At 41.5% G+C, this 17,847-nt stretch overlaps 1 protein-coding gene across 6 annotated transcripts in view; it reads left to right on the top strand.

The window, feature by feature from the left end:
- The window catches only part of TANC1 (tetratricopeptide repeat, ankyrin repeat and coiled-coil containing 1), a 73,877-nt gene that overhangs the window by 31,952 nt on the left and 24,078 nt on the right, over positions 1–17,847 (top strand). For 4 of the 6 annotated variants that reach the window (XM_041466068.1, XM_041466069.1, XM_041466067.1 and 1 more), the window contains 4 exons: positions 8,966–9,169; positions 13,031–13,132; positions 14,820–14,941; positions 15,879–16,068. In XM_041466068.1, the coding sequence (XP_041322002.1) occupies positions 8,966–9,169; positions 13,031–13,132; positions 14,820–14,941; positions 15,879–16,068 (618 nt within the window). The remainder of the gene's footprint in view (positions 1–8,965; positions 9,170–13,030; positions 13,133–14,819; positions 14,942–15,878; positions 16,069–17,847) is intronic. The other 2 variants (XM_041466072.1, XM_041466070.1) reach the window with 1 other exon arrangement.

Here is a 17,847-nt window from a genome sequence, read left to right as displayed (position 1 = left end):
TAGAAATGCACCCCAGCGATGGGAGCTGACCAGAGGGATGAGATTGTTAACGTGGCCATGGCCATTCTGCCAGCTGCTGTTGGAGAGAGGAATGCAGTAGTAAATTTCAGTGCTTCTCTCAGCTCTGTGGGCACATGGGCTTGATTTTTTGCTTGTGAAGTTTTGAGAAGTTTCTCAGGTTTTTCAGAGCTTCTGAGTGTGGGAGGAAGGAGACAGCGCACCTCAGCAGGGCCACCCTGAACACAACTGGGAAGACTGCTTGGTCTTTTTTCCGTATATTCGTGGTTTAGGAGTGATGCTGAGGAGCCAGAAGGTAGTAAAATCTCCGTGGCTCATAGTGAGCAGCCCAGCCAGCGCAGGAGGGACACCGGGGTGAGGAGTTGCAGCTGCGCCTTGACCACGGGTGACCATTTGAGTCAAACTGGAAGGAGTTCAGGTTAAACTGCAACAGCTTATTCTTAAACTGGAGTAACCCTGATTGTCCCATGGGTTGCATGAAAGGAACGCCTGGAAGTCTGTGTAATTTAGATCTGAGTGGAATGATTCCTGTTTTACTGAATAGAGCTTCCTGTTTGTGTGTTAACTCTATTTTATGGGTTTTACAGCTGCTATGCTTGTGGAACTTTTGTGAGTGGGAATGGTGGTGTTTTTTTCTGGATTGAAGACAGGCACAGCTGTAATATTAAAAAGTGTAAAAGGGTTAAAGGACAAAAAGAAACAACCCTAACTGTTTTAACAGTAGCTTGTGTGGATTTTAATATTAGAATTTCTCATTTGCCCTGACATAAGGGCTTAAGAGCTGAAGCTGTGGATAACATTTTTGAAATCTAGCTGCTGGTAATGTTGATTGCAGGTTTTAATAGATTCTTAAATTCAGGGTTATCTTGAGAAAGAGGGCTGCAAGAACTAGTATTGATACTTTGAGACAGAGACTGAAGTGCTCTGCTGAAGAGTGGTAGAATGTCTTTGTGGAAATACCTTCTGCCTTGATCAGATGGAAGGCTGTCATGTGGGAATGTCACTTTTGGGAAAGTGATGCCTCAAGCAGCACCAAAAGCAGTAGTTGTAGGTACGTATCTGGGCTCAGACCCTGCAGTTGCTTCAGTAGCAATTCTTCAACAGCTTTGTAATAAACCAATTTTAACATGGGTTTATTTGGGTGTGGCTGGGAGGCATTGCTGGTAGGTAGGTGGCTGTTGTAGAATTAGACAAAATCTAAATGAAGCAAAATTAGTGTGTTTAAACATGCACATATGTAATTACCAATTTGTGCAAACATACGTGAACACAGGTGAAAAGCTGTGTTTGCAGCAAGTTACATGTGTTTAAACATGCACATATGTAATTACCAATTTGTGCAAACATACATGAAAAGCTGTGTTTGCAGCAAGTTACGTGTAGAGCAGCTTTTGCAAGCAAAACTTAGGGATGTTATTTCTAAATGTGGATTTGAAGACAAGGTGGTTGGCATCCTACTTCGGTAAACAGATGTGCCAGATGAACAAAATTTCAAACACACTAAATTTTTTATGCAGACATACAACTTTTTCTGCATCCAGATTTTTTCTGGTTTTCTGCAGCATGAAGAAACCTGTCTTTACAGCCCTGCAGACATAGTTATTTCCATACAACAGAGATAACTATCTGGAAGTTGATTTTTTTCTCTTGTCCTTCTTTGCATTAGTGATGTACATACTTGGTAAAGGACAGAACCTGAGGGGGAAAAACCCACAGTCTGCACCTGTAACCTTAAAGTAACAGAAAAGTGTTTGGGCAATGTTTGAAACCAAGCAGGAAGGGAGTAAACAGAAACAAAGTAAAAGTGGTACTATTGAGGTACTCAAAGTAAAAAGTGGTCCTCTTTGTTAGCTTACTGTCATCAAATACATGTTATCTCTTTAAACTCTTCCAAAGTTCCCAAGTCCTCTGGAGGCTGCTGGGGCGGTGTCTCTGCAGTGGGACACGGCAGAGCCGTCTGGCCTCGTGCCCTCTGCTGAGGGTGCGCGTTCTCTTCTTGCTCTTTGTCTTTTGCTTTGCTTTGTTAATGAACTTTATTCTCTACACTTAAGGTAATCCCAGCTCTTTGTCTGTTTCTGCCCCGTGTTTCTTTCTACCTACCATAGAATTGTGTGTTTCTGCTCTCTCTCCCGTGTTCTCATAGTTGAGGTTTTAGTTGTTGACCAGTTTATTTCCTTGACGTTTTTAACTTGACCTCTGTAACCACAAGGAGATCTTCGGCCTCTGGCCTCAGCTGAAAGCAGCTGGCTGTTTTTATTTTAATATAGCGTAGAAATTTTGTGTGTTAGTGACAAAGTTCAAGCAATCAGAGCCAGAAGACTGTTGTTCAAGTTCTACTAGGTTACCTGTAAGTCCTGTCTGTGCCTATGAAGAGGCGATAGTATAAAGAATATACATAATAAGCTTCAGAATATAAACAAAAAGTACTTCTTAATTGTGATTGGTTTAGAAGTTCTACAGAGCTACTCATTCTTAAATGCTAAAAGATGCCTCAGAGATAAATTTGTATTAGTATTTCTTGTTGGATTTCTGTACTGCTAGCTGCTTTCCAGTATATAATTACATTTGTTTTCTTTAACTTTCCAAAGTCAGAAACTCGCCTGCATTTGAGAATCTGCTTTTTTTTTTTTTTTTTACTCTACTAAGCAAAAGCTCGTTCAGTATAAAATACATGTAATGTATTTTATTTTAAAAAGAAAATAAAATCCTGTATGTTAAGTTTCAACAGAACATACTCAGTTATTTCAGATGGCTTTGTAGTAGCGTGACCATTGTCGTTCTGTTGACCCAATATCAGGCTTGAAGGAACACAAATAATGGCAGTATTGTGCTTAGTTTGCAGTGTTCTTCCTGCACTAAATCCCATCAGAAGTTCAGCATCAAATGTAGTACATGGTATGCCTGGAAACTTCATTGATGTCAGTAGAAATTCAGTGTGGTAAGTAGCTGGGACTTTCAGGTTTTCCAGCTTCAGGGCTTGTTAGATATTAACAGTAGTGGTCAAATAACAAGGGACAGATTATTATGTCAACAAAAAGATGATGTTTAGAATGCAGCAATGTAGTGCTTTAAAGGCAGAAAATCTGGAGAAACAAGATGGATGGTTTTGGTTTCTGAAATAAAAATTATTGAAGTACTTATGGATTTGTATACATCAGACTTTCAGTGATTGCCTGCATATTTAGATTTTTTTTATTATTTGGTCTTCAAAAAGACTCCATATTAATAAATCTATCTTGTCTTGTTTGATTCACATCCGGTAGATCAGACCTAAATTTATTCAATACTCTTTGAGACTTAGTTTTCATTTGCATTAGTTTCCTTCTTATATTCGGGTATCTTCATGTAAGTATCTTTGGCTTAAATATGGGTGTACAGACTTCTGAATGTTTGTATAGAATGGAGACTTTATTTCTACTTTGTGTTCCATTGGAGATTGGCATATCGTTAGTTACTTTTGTTTGTCTGCCTTGCCATTTAGGAATATTGTGTACTCAATGAGTTGGATGAAATCTGTGTATTCAGAATTTCTTCTCTTTTATTCACATCATCAGATACAATTAAGAAATTGAGATTATACTTAGTATTCTTTTTCGTAAGTAAAATGGCTTTCAAAGGCATGGGCTGTGATTGCTTGTATGAGGTTCCACCATCCCTGTTTTACTTTCTCCTTTTCCTTTCAGCCACAGCCCCTGTTACAAGCCTGACGTGCAGCACTGGGGTAGCACTTGGAATGATAAACAGAAATGAGCTGAAATTCACTGTCACTGGGTTTTGGGTTTTTGGGTTTTTTTTGTTTTGTTTGGTTTTTTTTTGGTTTTTTGTTTTGTTTGTTTGGTTTTTTATTTATTGCTTTTATTGCTAGTGGCAGCTAAATTGCTACTCTGGAAAGTGAAGCTGCTGTTCAGAAAAGCCTGATTTTTTCTTAAGACCCAGACCCACTATTTAATCTTTATTTTAAAACTGAGTGTTTTAAGAATTACTTGCCTGTAGCAGTAAAGGTTTGATTCTCAGCTGACTGTGGTCAGCTAAATGCAGCTTTTAACACCCCTGTCTTGCATTACATCTCACTCAGCATTTCTGCCTAATACACTCTGAACCCTGCTGACAGCATCAAGGTGCCATTCTGGAAAACTGAAAGGCCATTAAATAAATTAAGTTTGCCTTCTAAAATCTAAATATGTAAATTCAATTGGCTTTTTCTCTCCAAATGCTCTGTGATATGAGACTTTGAATTTTAAGAGCAAAGGGCATTTGTGCTGCATAAAGTACACATTCACTGTCTGGAACACTGAACTTGGAATGGAATAGTTTTGAGTTTCAGTTTGACTTATTGTTGTTACTCTAAAAATACCTTGCAACAGAAGAAGCATTGTTTCATGCTTAAAATATGGAGCTGTTTTTGATTATCTTGTGTTGCTTTGCCCACTTTCAGCTGCTCTTGTCAGTTATTTAAGAGCTTAAGCTTTTTTGCTGAGCACTCAGTATTTAATGTGGTGAATGTCTTTTCAGAAGCTAATTCCAGTGATGTATCCCGTGTACATATAAACACCACCCCTCAAAAAAAAAAATCCTGCCCTTGAAACACATATGGAAATTACTTCAGTGGTCTGAATAACCTCTATTTTTCACTGTTTTCTTTTTTTTTTTTTTTAAAGAGTTACAGGAGAGCATTAATATTTTGTGTACTGATAAAGTAATCCAGAAATAAATGCCAGAAAGTGAGCAAATAATGCCAAGTACAAGCAGAGTTGGCAAAGGTTGGCCATTTAAACCATTTATTCTAATTTTGCCTGGGTTGTTTCTCACTCATTGCACTTCACTGCTCCCTTTACTCAGGCCATAATGCGTTTTCTTCCCATTCCATGCTAGTTTCTCTCTTTTTCTGGTCTTCCCACAGTCTTGAGACCAAAAGAATTAAATGCTGCTCTCCCCTCGTGCGTGTGTTGTCCATGCCAGCAGCCTGTGTCCTGTCCCAGAAGGCTGGCTGTGGGTGGCTCCTCTTGGCAGGAGTGGTTCTGCAGCTCTTGCTCAGTGTTTGCGCTGTGTGACTGCACTGCCTTGTCCTGACTGGGACACTGGAGTCCCCAGGCCTCCTGGATTGCCCTCTCCCGGCGCTGGGCTGGCTGTGTCTACGGGCACATGCATGTAAGCATTTCGGTTTTGAAAGACACAGCCCTTCAAGGGCAGTGCTGATGTTTTACAGTGAAAATTAACAACCTGATACTCAGCCACTGAGCCATGTTACAGAGTTCTGTGTACACTTGCCTGTCAGTTCTATTAATAGAATATCAAACCCACTGGGTTTCTTAGTTTCTTACTGCTTAGACGTAGAGATGCCTTGTTCTGGAAGGGACTTTCCAGCTTGGATGGCTTTCCTTGTTCTTGCAACTGTTTTCTTTTTCCCACATGTAGTTTCCTTCTGAACTTGTCTGTAAGGTCGCATCTTTTCTTAATGTTTGTTGGGCTGAAACACATCCTGTGAAGCGGAGTGGACTTTGTTAAGACTGTCAGTGGTAATGTGTAATCAGTGTTGGATGTGGTGGTGTCCTTCGCTCCGTGGGGTTCACAGGGAGCCTTGGTTAGCAACAGCATCCTGCACTTTTTTTTCTTTTTAAACATCTGAAGCAGAACTACAGAATTTAGGATTTCTTCCATTGTAGCATGATTTTGTATCAGATATTTTTCTTAAGTGGGCTGAGAGTCTTGTTTCGCTTTATTAGAAAGGTTAAGGGAGAGAAAGACAAAACAGGCTATCCCAGAAGGGCCTGTTGAGGGAATCCATGGAACATCGTTTTCTCTGTGGCTGCTCAATACCCAGGGTCAAAGAGGCTGCATGTTCAGTGTTTCAGCTCTCACTGTTGTAAAGGTAGTGGTCCTATTCCTTCATGTTAAAAAGTGATCTGAATTCCCACATCTACATCAAACTCAGTTTACACATGTTTTGGTAACATAGGTGGCATTCTTCTGGTTTCTTAGCACCTTATATTGAATGAAGAATTAGATGCATTTTATAATGTTTAATACTAATACAGACAGATGTGAAGGTTTCCATTTTAGTCATCCTCCCTATTAAATAGGATTAGTTTGATCTTGAAGTTCAAGTTCTCTTTTAGAACATTAAGCTCTACAAAATCATTACTGTAATCAGCTATCCTTGTATCTGTATCTAAAGGGAAAAAAAAGTAGTTTGTAATCAGATTATGCCATTCAGTTGCATCCTTAGATGCAGCTAAACTAGAATTTGGTTTTCATTTTCCAAGCTTTTTGTGTGTGGTTTTTAAAACTTTTTGTTTCTGTGGTTACATTCACCATTGAGTAAGAACTCTGATGTTGATTGATGCTTGTGGAATGTTTTTGTCCAGAGGCTGCTTGGCAGTGAAAAATGTACAGCCCAGAGGTTTTAAAAAAATGGAAGTGGGGTTTCACAGGACCTTCCCTTCTGTGTTTGTTTTACACTGACAAACTTCTGAGAGTTCATCTTCCTTCCACTCCAGAACTGATGCAGCCTGCTTTATACTCTGGTAGATGCCAGGCAATGTCATGTAATTTTAAAGTATTGTTCTGGTAGCTAAAATATTTTAAATTACTAACCTTTACGTTAGTAGCAAGTTATTTTGGGGTTTTGTGTTTGTCTGGCATCTGCTAATATCTGGGCATTGTAACAGATTGTATTTTGACAGGTTTTTCTCATGCATTTTTCTAGAATTGTTTCCCTAATGTTAAATTGCTGTGTGGGAGCATAATCTATTACTAGGTGGATCCCACAAGATCAGTAATTTTGGGTTTGTCTTGTCATGTGTAGAGCCAGGTATGTTACGGGAATTTTCCTGTTATTTGGATGAAATGTGGAGATTGGTCATCAGTCCAGTTTACACAAAATAGAAAGTGCAGGATTAGAATAAATAAAATCTATGGGATAGATGTAGAGACTTAGGAGAGGATGATGTAAGCATGGAAACAGCTTGGCATCTCTGGTTATCCCACATGTAACGGAGCTGGAGGCAGCCGCAGATGAGGTCCCTCGGGGTCTGGGTGCTGCCGTGCCGGGGACATCATCTGTGGGTCTGTCAGAGGTGCAGGGGCTCGGCTCTGCGCTCAACAGGGCAGGGACACCGCAGTGTCCCCAGGGGAGCCCCGGCAGCCTGCCCGGGGCACGGCCCGGCCCTGGCCCTGGCCCTGTCCCTGTCCCTGCTCAGTGAAGGGAGCCTCGGGGCCGGCCCTGTCCCTGTCCCTGTCCCTGCTGAGCGAAGGGAGCCTCGGTCTGTGCAGCGGGGGACGGGACTGTGCTCGGCCTCCCCTGGAGCTGCTCTTGGGGAGTTCTGGGGAAGAGCTGCTCTGTGCCTGTGGCTGGGGCAGCACTCCAGGGGCTGTGGTGTGCGTGCTCTGCTGGCTCCCTGCTATTCCTGGTGTGCATGGTTTCTGAGCTCGCAGGTGTGGCGTTGGTCTATTACCTTGAGTTTAGCAGCTTTTTTAGAAAAGGCCTGGACGATTCCTTTCTTGGAATGATATTTGTCTAATAGGTGTCTGTTATTCCACTGTATCATAGCCGTTTTACACTTAACACAGGTGTTTTCCTGCTTCAGCAGAACAAAGCACTGTTCAAATACACTGACCATCACTGAGGATACAACACCCTTAGGCTGAAGCCTTGGGTTTTCTCAAGGTGTGGGTTTTGCTCCTAAGAGCTGCTCTGTCTGAATGCCATGGTGATGTGAGTGGTAACGTGCAAAGGCTTATTGTAAAATTAGGAAAGGAAGTGATTTAAAAGGGGAATTTCTGTGGTCCACATTTTACATTTTTGTCTTCTAAGTCATACTGCTCTCAGAATCTGAGTCATGGAAGCCTGCTCTCCACAGCATCAAGAAACAGAAAAACCAGAGTACGGCTGGAACACAAAATCCTAAGATGCAGTAGTGTCTCTGTATATTGACTGTAAAACATCTTTCCTGTTACTGTCATGATCACATACTCCTAACTTATTGATTAGAGCTATTTAGCTCCATCCAGCTCTCTTCCATGTTGTAATGTTTCTTATACAATGGAGATGAGTAAATTAATTCAAAATTTAAAAGTCTACTAAGAAGGCAATGAAATACACAGATTATGCCATCATAAAAGCAAAAATAGAAATGAAGGAATTGCAGGTGGATGTATCAACCCCTTTGCAACCCCCACCCCTCAGCAGTCCATCTGTAATACTTAAAAATTCCAGACTGCAACCTGGATATGTATCTAGTAAAAAGCTGTTAACAGGAATTACAGTATTTTCTAGTTACATATAGCTGCATTACTATTCTACTGTGTTTTCCAACACCTTTTGAAGCAAACTCAGATCTTCTGTATTGAAAAATAAATAATAATATCACCAGTATTAAATCTGTGTTTAAATTGGCCGTTGTAGAAGTTTACTTTTCAGAAGAACAGAGAAAGAGAATCTTTAGCCTCTTTACTGGCACCGAAAGTGAGAAAACAAATTTTAGACTGCCCATCTGTGAGTGTATATATTAGTAGTCCACCTTTTCATTACATGTAAGGGGTAACCCAACCCTTCTTTAGCTAGTTCAGTAAACAGTATTTCAGGTGGTCATGGCTTTCATGCTAATGCAGTGATGCTAAAACACCTTTCTAGTTTGAAAAATACTTTTATCTGCATGAGAAACTTGATGTTAACCCTAAGGATGGAATCTGAAAAGTGCTGACTGTTGAAAGTGAGATTTTTCTTCCCCCTTTTCTCTTTATTACATTAAGTTAGAATGTTGCTTACTTATGTATTTACATTTTCCCAGTGGTTATCTGGATTCGGAGTGGAGGTGGCGCAGTAGGGCGAGTCATGCCCAACTGTTGCTGGCAAGTGTTTTCTTGTGTTGAGTACTTACATTTCAGTGCAACTCTCGGCCGTTTATTTTGGCACATCACCAAATAGATGACAACATTTTATTTTTAGCAGGTGACTGCTGCCCAGAGAATGCGTCGCAGGTTACAGCAACATCTGGCCACAATGCAGATTTCCCCAGTGGCGAGCAGCCAGGCTCCCAGGACACTTACAGAGCCAGCCTGGCCAAAGGAGTCTCAATGTCGCTGCCGTCCTCGCCTCTGCTGCCGCGGCAGTCCTATCTGATGCAGGCAAGAGCAAGCAAGAAGTCTCCAGGTAAGATGAAGCAATGAGCAGCTAAAATCTTCATGACATGTTAACTCGGTTATTGATAAATGCTGCATAAAATAACGTAGTAAAATAATGTTAAACTTTTGCAACGAGAACAAGATTAGTGCATGTTTCCAGGTTAAAAAAGTAATTGGCTATTAAATGGAGTGTATTTTTTCGTGTGGCAAAAAATTATTCTATTTGGTGTTGCAGATACTTATATATTGAAGTGTCTGAGTGTGATTAAACCTGGTTATTTATGGTTAGTTTATCAGGTAGAGGACTGCTGCAAAAAGCTTTGTTCTTTGTGCATGTGTTAGTGACTGTGTAAGAATGAGTATTGTTTGTGGCTTTTACAGTTCAATTATTTTACTTGTATTTCCATACTCAAATGTATTAATAGATAAATTGCTGTGGAAGTGACAAGGAAGTTGTTAGTTTTCAGTGGTTGTGTCCTCAGTGGTGCCTACCCACTGGTGTGGGAGCCAGACTAAATATGGAGCTTCACGGGGCTCCTTTTATCAGCATTCTGTGCATAGAAATCATTCCAGCACACCGGCATCACTTGGGTTCACTGGGGTCAGGGTGGGAGAGACAAGTGAAACTCTCCATGTTCCTGTTGCCTGTGGAGACACTCAACAAGTTTGTAAGATCTGGAAACAGAGTGTCAAAAGCTGGGTTTTGTCAGTGCAGAAAATGCTGAGCAGTTGATGAGTTGTGACTGAAAAGCCATATTCATGATGACTGTAGAGTCATTCCACTGTGACCCACAGCCAAGGGGAAAGATTTCCCCTGATTCTACAGTGCTGGGAATGCATTGGCATTTATGCATCATTATTTTGTACAAAGACCTAACCAGGCAATAGGAGGCCGACAGAGACATAGTGCTATTCCTTTGACTTTCACCAAACTCTTTCTAATGGAAGATGATTCAATATAAATTAGCTGTCTTGTATCTGGGGCAGGGGTAGTAACAAGATTATACTAATGTCCTGATTTCAAAGCTCTCTATTTCAGTAGCATGACAGCAAGTTACAGATCCTTCAGGATACGGTGAGTGAAAGAAGAAAGGACTGCACAGGAGGCTAAAGTTGTGTTCTGAAGTGGGGTTGTAGCGATGAAGTTGTCTAACAATGGTAGAACAAAATTGTAATTTCAGTCCTCTCAGTTGAGCTTCTTCTACTACAAATCTAGAATAAGCATTGTTTGGATTGGTTATCTTAGAGGTGTGCAGCTAAACCAGTATTTGTTGTCTGAAAGGGGTAATAGTTGATTGTAGTCTGATTTAGGAGGCTCAACTAAAAGAATGAAAATACTGATTTATAAGGGTTGTTCCAAAAAAATGGATTGTAGAGTTGAAGATATGAATGAAGGATGATACTGCTGCTCTTGAAAAAATGGTTGCTGCTTTCCTTACATTAATGATACAATAATGCTTTAACAGAGAGAGGTTTCCTTGGAAATCAGTGAATTTCCATCAGTGAATGCCAGAGGTGACTCCTGGGAGAGTCTTGCATAAATGTACAGCAGAACTTCAGTAAGTTTTGAAGTTAAATTTCAATTAAAACTTGTAATTAAGAAGCAAATTAATCCTCATACCTGATTCTTGAGACTAGACTAGGTCAGAGAACTGGTTTCATCTCAAGCTGCAGTTCTGTGCCCTACCCTTGGAAGCCCTGGGGACTGTTCCTCCTGCAAGCACTAAGCTGTCCCAGCTCCAAGGTCCTGCATCAGACAATCTCTGGGGTCAGTACACCTACAGATCCACTTAGTCCTGATGAGAGGGAAAGGATAGAGCTGCACAAGTTACAGTGATCTTCTGAGACATCGGCTCAAAAGTCAAAAAGGCATTAAGAAATTACTAGCAAAGCAATAGATGACTTAAAAAAACCTATTGGTATGGAATTGTATAAATCTGTAGATTGTCCCCCTTGGGAGGAGAGTGTTGTAACACTGGTGATACCAGCTTTAAAAATCTGCACTGGATTTAGGACAGAGCTAGAACAGGCTTCAGGAATGACTGCCAGTGTGGGATGGCACTGAAGACAAGTCGTGGTAATAGACTGGAGTGGTGTTTGTCCACCTAGGAGAAATGCAGCTCTAAAAAGTGCAGTCGCTGTGTCTGGCAGTGTTGTATTCACCTGCTGATGTTGCAGAGTGTGAGAGAAAGGCTGGAGTTAGTTCCTGAAGAAAAATCCATCTAGAACTCCTAAAGAGCAAGTGGCCCCTTTGGCTCCGGACGCGATAAGGCACTCGGCAGCAGTCACGAGAGCACAGCAGGGAGCGTGTTTTCCCTTACTGAGATTGCTCTGCAATTTGCTGCTGATAAAGCCCTGTCCCAGATGAACATCCCATCAGACCTGATTCAGCCATCCTACAGTTCTGTAAAACAGCTGCTGTTCTGCAGCACTTCACATTTAAATGAGTCCTTCCAAGGGTTAATTCATGTGTCCTGTTCTAGATTAGTGCATGAAAATTAATTTACCATGAATTCTCCTGCTTGTTGCAATGTTGTATATTGGATTTGCAAGTACTGTAAGTCACTTCCACAGCAGTTTGTGAGGAACAAAATTCAGTAAAGGTTTTCCTCCACATCTTAAAACATGAGTGTTAAAAATACATCCTGAAGATCTTTCTGTGTTGATCTAATTTTACAACTGCTACATGGGTTTTTTTGGCTCTTTTAGAGTGAGTGTTTTTTGTAGTCCAACTTTAATATGTTTGATTATACTTTTGCTTACAAATGACAGGTGTGGACTATTGTCTCCTTAAAGAATGTGATTTTGTTTCAAAGGAATGCATTTTTAGCTGCTTTCACCAGGGCCAATGCCCCTTATTTTTGACAGTAGCGTTGGAAGAGCCCCCTCTTGTGTTGGTGCCGAGCTGTTCGTGTAAAACGTGAAATTGACTCAAGAATCTCTACTAGAGATATAGATAAGTGTTCATGTAGGACTGATGCTTCCTCACCAGTATTTCTTAGCTAAGAAATAAGGTTGTCATCATGTTCCCATATTGCACTTCTAGGTGGAAATCTGAAAGAGCAGATGGGTCCAGCCAGATTGTTCTGGGCAAGTGATGTGTGTTACCCTGTGATGGGGTGGCCAGGCCTTCACAGCTCTGTGGCAGTGTGACCCTGGGAGCCTGAGACCACGGAGGAGAGATGCAGCTTTTCTTTAAAAGCAGTTATGAGTCTTAAAGTGCTCAGACAAAAGAGCAAGAAATCGATGTTGTTTTTAGAGATTTAATGTAGCCTCTGAGGCTGCTGCCAAAAGGAAAGATGGGGTGCTCAATGTGGCTGAAGTGCCACAGCCTAAATATAGGGTGGGGTTTTAATAAACAAAGTGTGAGAGAGCTTTGGTGTGCCCTTGAACTCTGAACCAAGGAGAAGGATGCTTTTTGAAGACCTGAACTGAGGAAGGGGAAAGTCTCTTTATGAAGGGCAATGTGGGAGAGTTGGCATCAGACCCACAGTCCCCCTGCAGTGCTCCCTGAAGGGGTTTTGCTCTGTTAGTGTGGGAAGTGCAGAGCAGGAGGAGCCATGCTTGAGAGCAGAGATGTAGTCCTGAGTTACACATCAGTACTGAGAAGAGTAGGGAGACCGGCTACTGGGGTTACGTGGAGTATGCAGCTTACACAACCCATACAATGGGTTTGCTTTCTAGCAGCCTTCGTGTTCTGGAAGGCCTGGAGCATGTGTTTCTCACAAGAGTGGAAGTGCAGCAGCTCGCTGATCTTTGTGATAACAGCTGTGTGTATAAGAAGTAATTTCTCTGCTTTGTTTTACATGGTAGAGAGTAGATACAGGACACAGGAACCTTGTGGTCCGTGTGGAAACAGTTCGGTATGCTCCCTTTGTTCCCACTGCAGGGCCGGTCAGGAAGCCCAAGTATGTGGAGAGCCCCAGGGTGCCAGGTGAGGCAGCCCTGGCGCTGCAGAGGAGGCCGGAGCCGGGAGAGCCCAGCGCCAGTGGTGAGCATCCGCCCCGCGAGTGTCTGTCTGTCCTCCCAGCGAGTGTCTGTCTGTCCGCCCAGCGAGTGTCTGTCTGCTTGCTGAGTGTCTGTCTGTCCACTTGCTGTCTGTCTGTCTGCTCGCTGTCTGTCTGCCCAGCGAGTGTCTGTCTGTCCTTCCAGCGAGTGTCTGTCTGCTTGCTGAGTGTCTGTCTGTCTGCTCGCTGTCTGTCTGTCTGCTCACTGTCTGTCTGCCCAGCGAGTGTCTGTCTGCTTGCTGAGTGTCTGTCTGTCCACTTGCTGTCTGTCTGTCTGCTCGCTGTCTGTCTGTCTGCTCACTGTCTGTCTGCCCAGCGAGTGTCTGTCTGCCCGGCTGTGCTCCGCGTGCTGTGGGTGAGATATCCATTCTGTGCTGGGAGCAGGCGTTTGCAGGAGGAGCTGCTTGCCCTTTCACCTGCACTGTCCGTAGAGCTGTCTCAGTTCCTGGGGCTGGTCGTGCCCTGCAGGCAAAGTGATGTCCCAGTGTCTTGACTGCCACATAGAGCAAAGGCCTTCTGCTGTTTTTCTGAACTTGTTTTTTATTATAAATTGACTCAAATGTGTAGCTTTGCGTTCCTTTCAGTGCTTCATGTTAGAAATTTTATAAAAGTTTGCTGATTAAGGCCATAACAGTTAACTCCTGTGCTGGTAAAGCTGGGAGCAGCCACCTCCCTAGAGTTAATTGGCGTTCTTGGAAAGTTTGGTTAAATCTGACAGAGTGTGGCTTTTACAGTGAGTGTCTTGACATATGTCAGTATATATAATATAATTTTAGATTAATTTTTAAGTTTAACTAACCTCATTAAGCTCAGTGCATATAACTGGTGGTGTTCCAGGTGAAAATTATTTTGTCTTCCTTTTGTTTCAATTTTAAGGGAAACTACCATTTAAAAAGTCAGTGTTTTCTTTCTAAACAGTCTTTCTTTCTAAAATACAGGTGCTTAGTAGCAGAAATAGAACTATTTGAAATTGTTTTCACCATCTACTTGATATAATATAGTTAGCCTGGTTGCTCTTGTGCCTTCATCTTCACAGCCATCTTCTAGTGCTGGCATTAAAGTTCTAGGTCCAGCTGGGAGAGTATGTAGTCTTCGTCCCCTAATCTGAGGGTGCTGTGCTTGACTGCTTTTGTTGCAGGTTGCCTCATTTTGAGTTTTGTCTTGTTTTATCTGTTGGATGCTAGAAGACATTTCAAAGCACTGTATTGATAAAATTGAATATCTTTGCACCAGAAGAGCTGGGACTTTTAGAACTGGTGTCACATCTTTTGCATAGCAAGCAAAACAAAAAATGTATGGTACTAGTTCTGGTGTTAACTGTGAGATTACAAAACATCTATGTTATTAACCTCTACTCTTCACATTTTTACATGACAGAAATAGAATTTCAGCTTGCCACGAAGCTTTGATAGCATTGAGCTTAATACTGCTCTTAGGAGAATTGTTGTGTTATGTCAGTAATCAGTCCAGTGATGAGCTCATTGCGCTTAAACATTTCTGGTTTGACATTTCTGGGTTTTTCCTCCCCTGGATTTGTGCAATTATGCAGAGGATCCAAGACCCACCAGCAATTAAAAGTCTTATGGACAATTTGGTTGGACTTTTTCTACCTCTTTTAGCAGTTCCAAATAAAAGACTCTAACCTTCAATTTTTTTCCTCCCAATCCAAAGCAAAGCCTGACAAAGACTCAAGCTGTTCTCCAGCAGCACAAGAATTGATGACAAGATTGGGGTTTTTGCTGGGAGAAGGGATCCCAGCTTCTGCTCACATGGAAGAGAAAAGTGAAGTTATGGTAGGAAAATGGAATATAATCTTTTAATGTTGATCCTGTTTCAGAGAGAGCTAATCTTACTTTGTCTATCTGCTTGTTGCAGTTACTTGATATCTACCGAAATACCATCCATTTTAATATAAATATAGTAATAGAATTGGACTTTCATTTTAACAAGTGTTTGTTTTCAGGAATTCAAGGTCAATTCACAATTTCAAATCACACAAAATGAATAGATTTCTCATAATTTCTGGAGGTTAAATCTAACCTACTGTGAATGTGAATAGCTTCTAGAATTCTCTCTGCTTTAGTATTTAGGAGGAAATTTTTGCCAAGAATGGAGAAGGGCAGCATTTTGTTAAAATGGGAGCATGCCTGGGGAGAGGGGTGTGTTTATTTCTTCTTGAGAAGTTCACTTCAATCAGACAGTCCTTCTCTGTCATTTGGGGTAGAGGGATTGGAGAGAAGCAGGCAGCTACTATCCACATGAAGCTCACCTGGTAACTAAAACTTCACAGTAACTACCAACCCCTGCTCCTCCCCCTTGTTCTCTCCACTTTTAGTCCCAGCCCTCCTAAATCTTAGTGCATCAGTTTGGGTTTTCACCCAAATTTTCAGTGAAAAATTAATAAGACTGCAGTTTTTCAACTCAAAGAATAAATACAAGAGGTGGAGGGGAGGGGTATCCAGTAAAGTGTTAAATAGAGAAGAGATCTGCCTCACTACAGCTTTTTCACTGAACTGTGAAATTCCCTTTTTAATTCAGTGGTCACTTTTTAAGAGTAATATGAAGGATTAAGATTCCCAGTCTAGACAAAGCTTTCACTTCTTGAAGTTTTTACTTGAAAAATGGGCTCTTTGCTTTGCTCTTGTTCTGCCTCAGCTCGAGGTCTGTAGTTTTCAGCCCAGCAGGGTCCTGCCCGCTGTGCAGTGAGCGTTTCTTGCTCTTCCCTGGCAGTGTGCAGTCGCCAGCCAAGGAGTGAGCCCCTGTTCCACCCTCACCAGCAGCACGACGTCGCCCAGCACCGACAGCCCCTGCTCCACCCTCAACAGCTGTGCTGGCAAAGCAGCAGCCAGCAAGGGCAGTCCCTGCGGCACCATCAGCACCCCCAGCTCCACCCTGGAGAGCAAGGACAGCGGCATTATAGGTGAGCGTTTTCATTAGCATGTAGTAGAAATTACTTTCCTCTTAATTGTGCAAATCTGAGCAGCTGCTTTATTCGCCGTGTTTGGTTTTGCACTGTCTGTGGATCCCATTTTGAAAGGTTGAGGTCCTGTTCTTGGCTACAACAGCTGCTCTTATGTATGTGCATTTCTCTTCTTTTGTTTTCCTGGTGCAGTTCTAATTTCTCCACTTTTCCTTTGAAATAATTGATTTCCTCTGTTTTTTCTCCATTTCTTGTTTTCTTATGCCTTTTTTCTTTTCCATTCTAGAGGTCTTAACAGTGCTTTTCATAATGGTGAAGCACAGCAGGGCTTGAAGTTGATTTAATTTCCAGATGAGGAAACAATAATTGATGTGATTTCTTATGAGAATAGCTTAAATTAAACTGTTTTTAAAAAGTGCAGACTTTTGAGTAATTGGCATGAAAATGAAGCTAATATGGGACATTGTGGAAGAGATTAAATGGTGTGAGCCTCTGTTGAAAGATTGCTGAATTGAGGACATATATGCACCTTGTGTAGGGAGTCCATGACCATTGGAGGCACCCACCCTCACAGCCCAACTGTTACCAGCTCCTTGTACCAACCAGCTGAGTAAAAATAATTTTTACTGATCAATTACCCTAAGAGACATTGTTTGTCATGGGTCAAAAGACTCCTTTATAAAACTTAAGTGTTTCAGTTGTAAGAAAATGATTTTGTGTACTCATTCCATGTCAGATTGATACTTGATCAACTTCATATTAGATCTAGTTTTGAGATAGCATGAACATCTTGATGTAAAGGAAAGGATATATCAGAATTGTTGCTTTTGGAAAAAGAGCACAAATGTAGATACTGATATGAACATACTAGCCATGCTTGACAAGCTTGAAATAGTCCAAGAGTATGTCCATGCTGTAAAAAAGGTCAGAATGGCCTCATGATTGTTTAAAATAGTGTACTGGCATGGCAACATCATTACTATATAACCTTGTAAGTACCAGTGTTTTAGAGAAAATATTTTAGAACAGTGATAAAAGTTTTACCTACTGAACTAGTGAAAAGGAAGAATGAGTGTATGAGTGCAGGAGCAGGGGGAACTTCCTGGTGGCTCCTTCAGTCAAGTACATGTGGTTCATGGCTGCAGGACCCCGTGGAAATCATCCACTGCTCCTTGCAGAGCTGCTGTTCATGCATCAAATTCCAGAGGAATTTGCACAGCCCCAGTCTCTTGGCTACCCATGGCAGCACCCCTTACATCTATAAAGGCATGAACCAAGAAGGGAAAGAAGAGGCTCCTTTCTGATAAGTGACCTGTGCTTTTGGTTTTTATATACAAGTATGTCTGTGCCTTCAAATTTGATATTAGTACATGTGCATTTTAAATTATGTTTAGCAAGTATATGTTTTCTAATGTCTTTGAGAGGGTTCATCCAGCCATGAAAATATCTTGCTCCTTCATGCTGCTTATGTGGGCCTCCTTTGTATTTCTACTCCCGCAATGTTTTCCAGACCAGCAGACTGATGGGAAATCGGTCCTTTCTCCCTTTTGCTCTTTTTTGCTTACAGTTCAGGTTTCCTTTAGTTTTCCAGTGTTTTACTGCTGTAGCTGAATTCTTCTTTGCTTCTGTTGAGGTTGATGTAATCGCAGTAAAGGCAAGTTTTAAACTTCAGCAAGGAGCCAGATTTTTTTGATACAACAATAAAAATAAAATAAATTTGTCATATGGAAGTACAATCTAAGTGTGTGCAAAGATTAATGGGGTGCCTGGAAAGTTGGG

The sequence above is a fragment of the Pyrgilauda ruficollis genome, unplaced genomic scaffold (assembly GCF_017590135.1).
Source record: "Pyrgilauda ruficollis isolate IOZ18807 unplaced genomic scaffold, ASM1759013v1 scaffold196, whole genome shotgun sequence".
NCBI lineage: Eukaryota > Metazoa > Chordata > Aves > Passeriformes > Passeridae > Pyrgilauda > Pyrgilauda ruficollis.
This window is presented reverse-complemented; position numbering and strand designations above follow the sequence as displayed.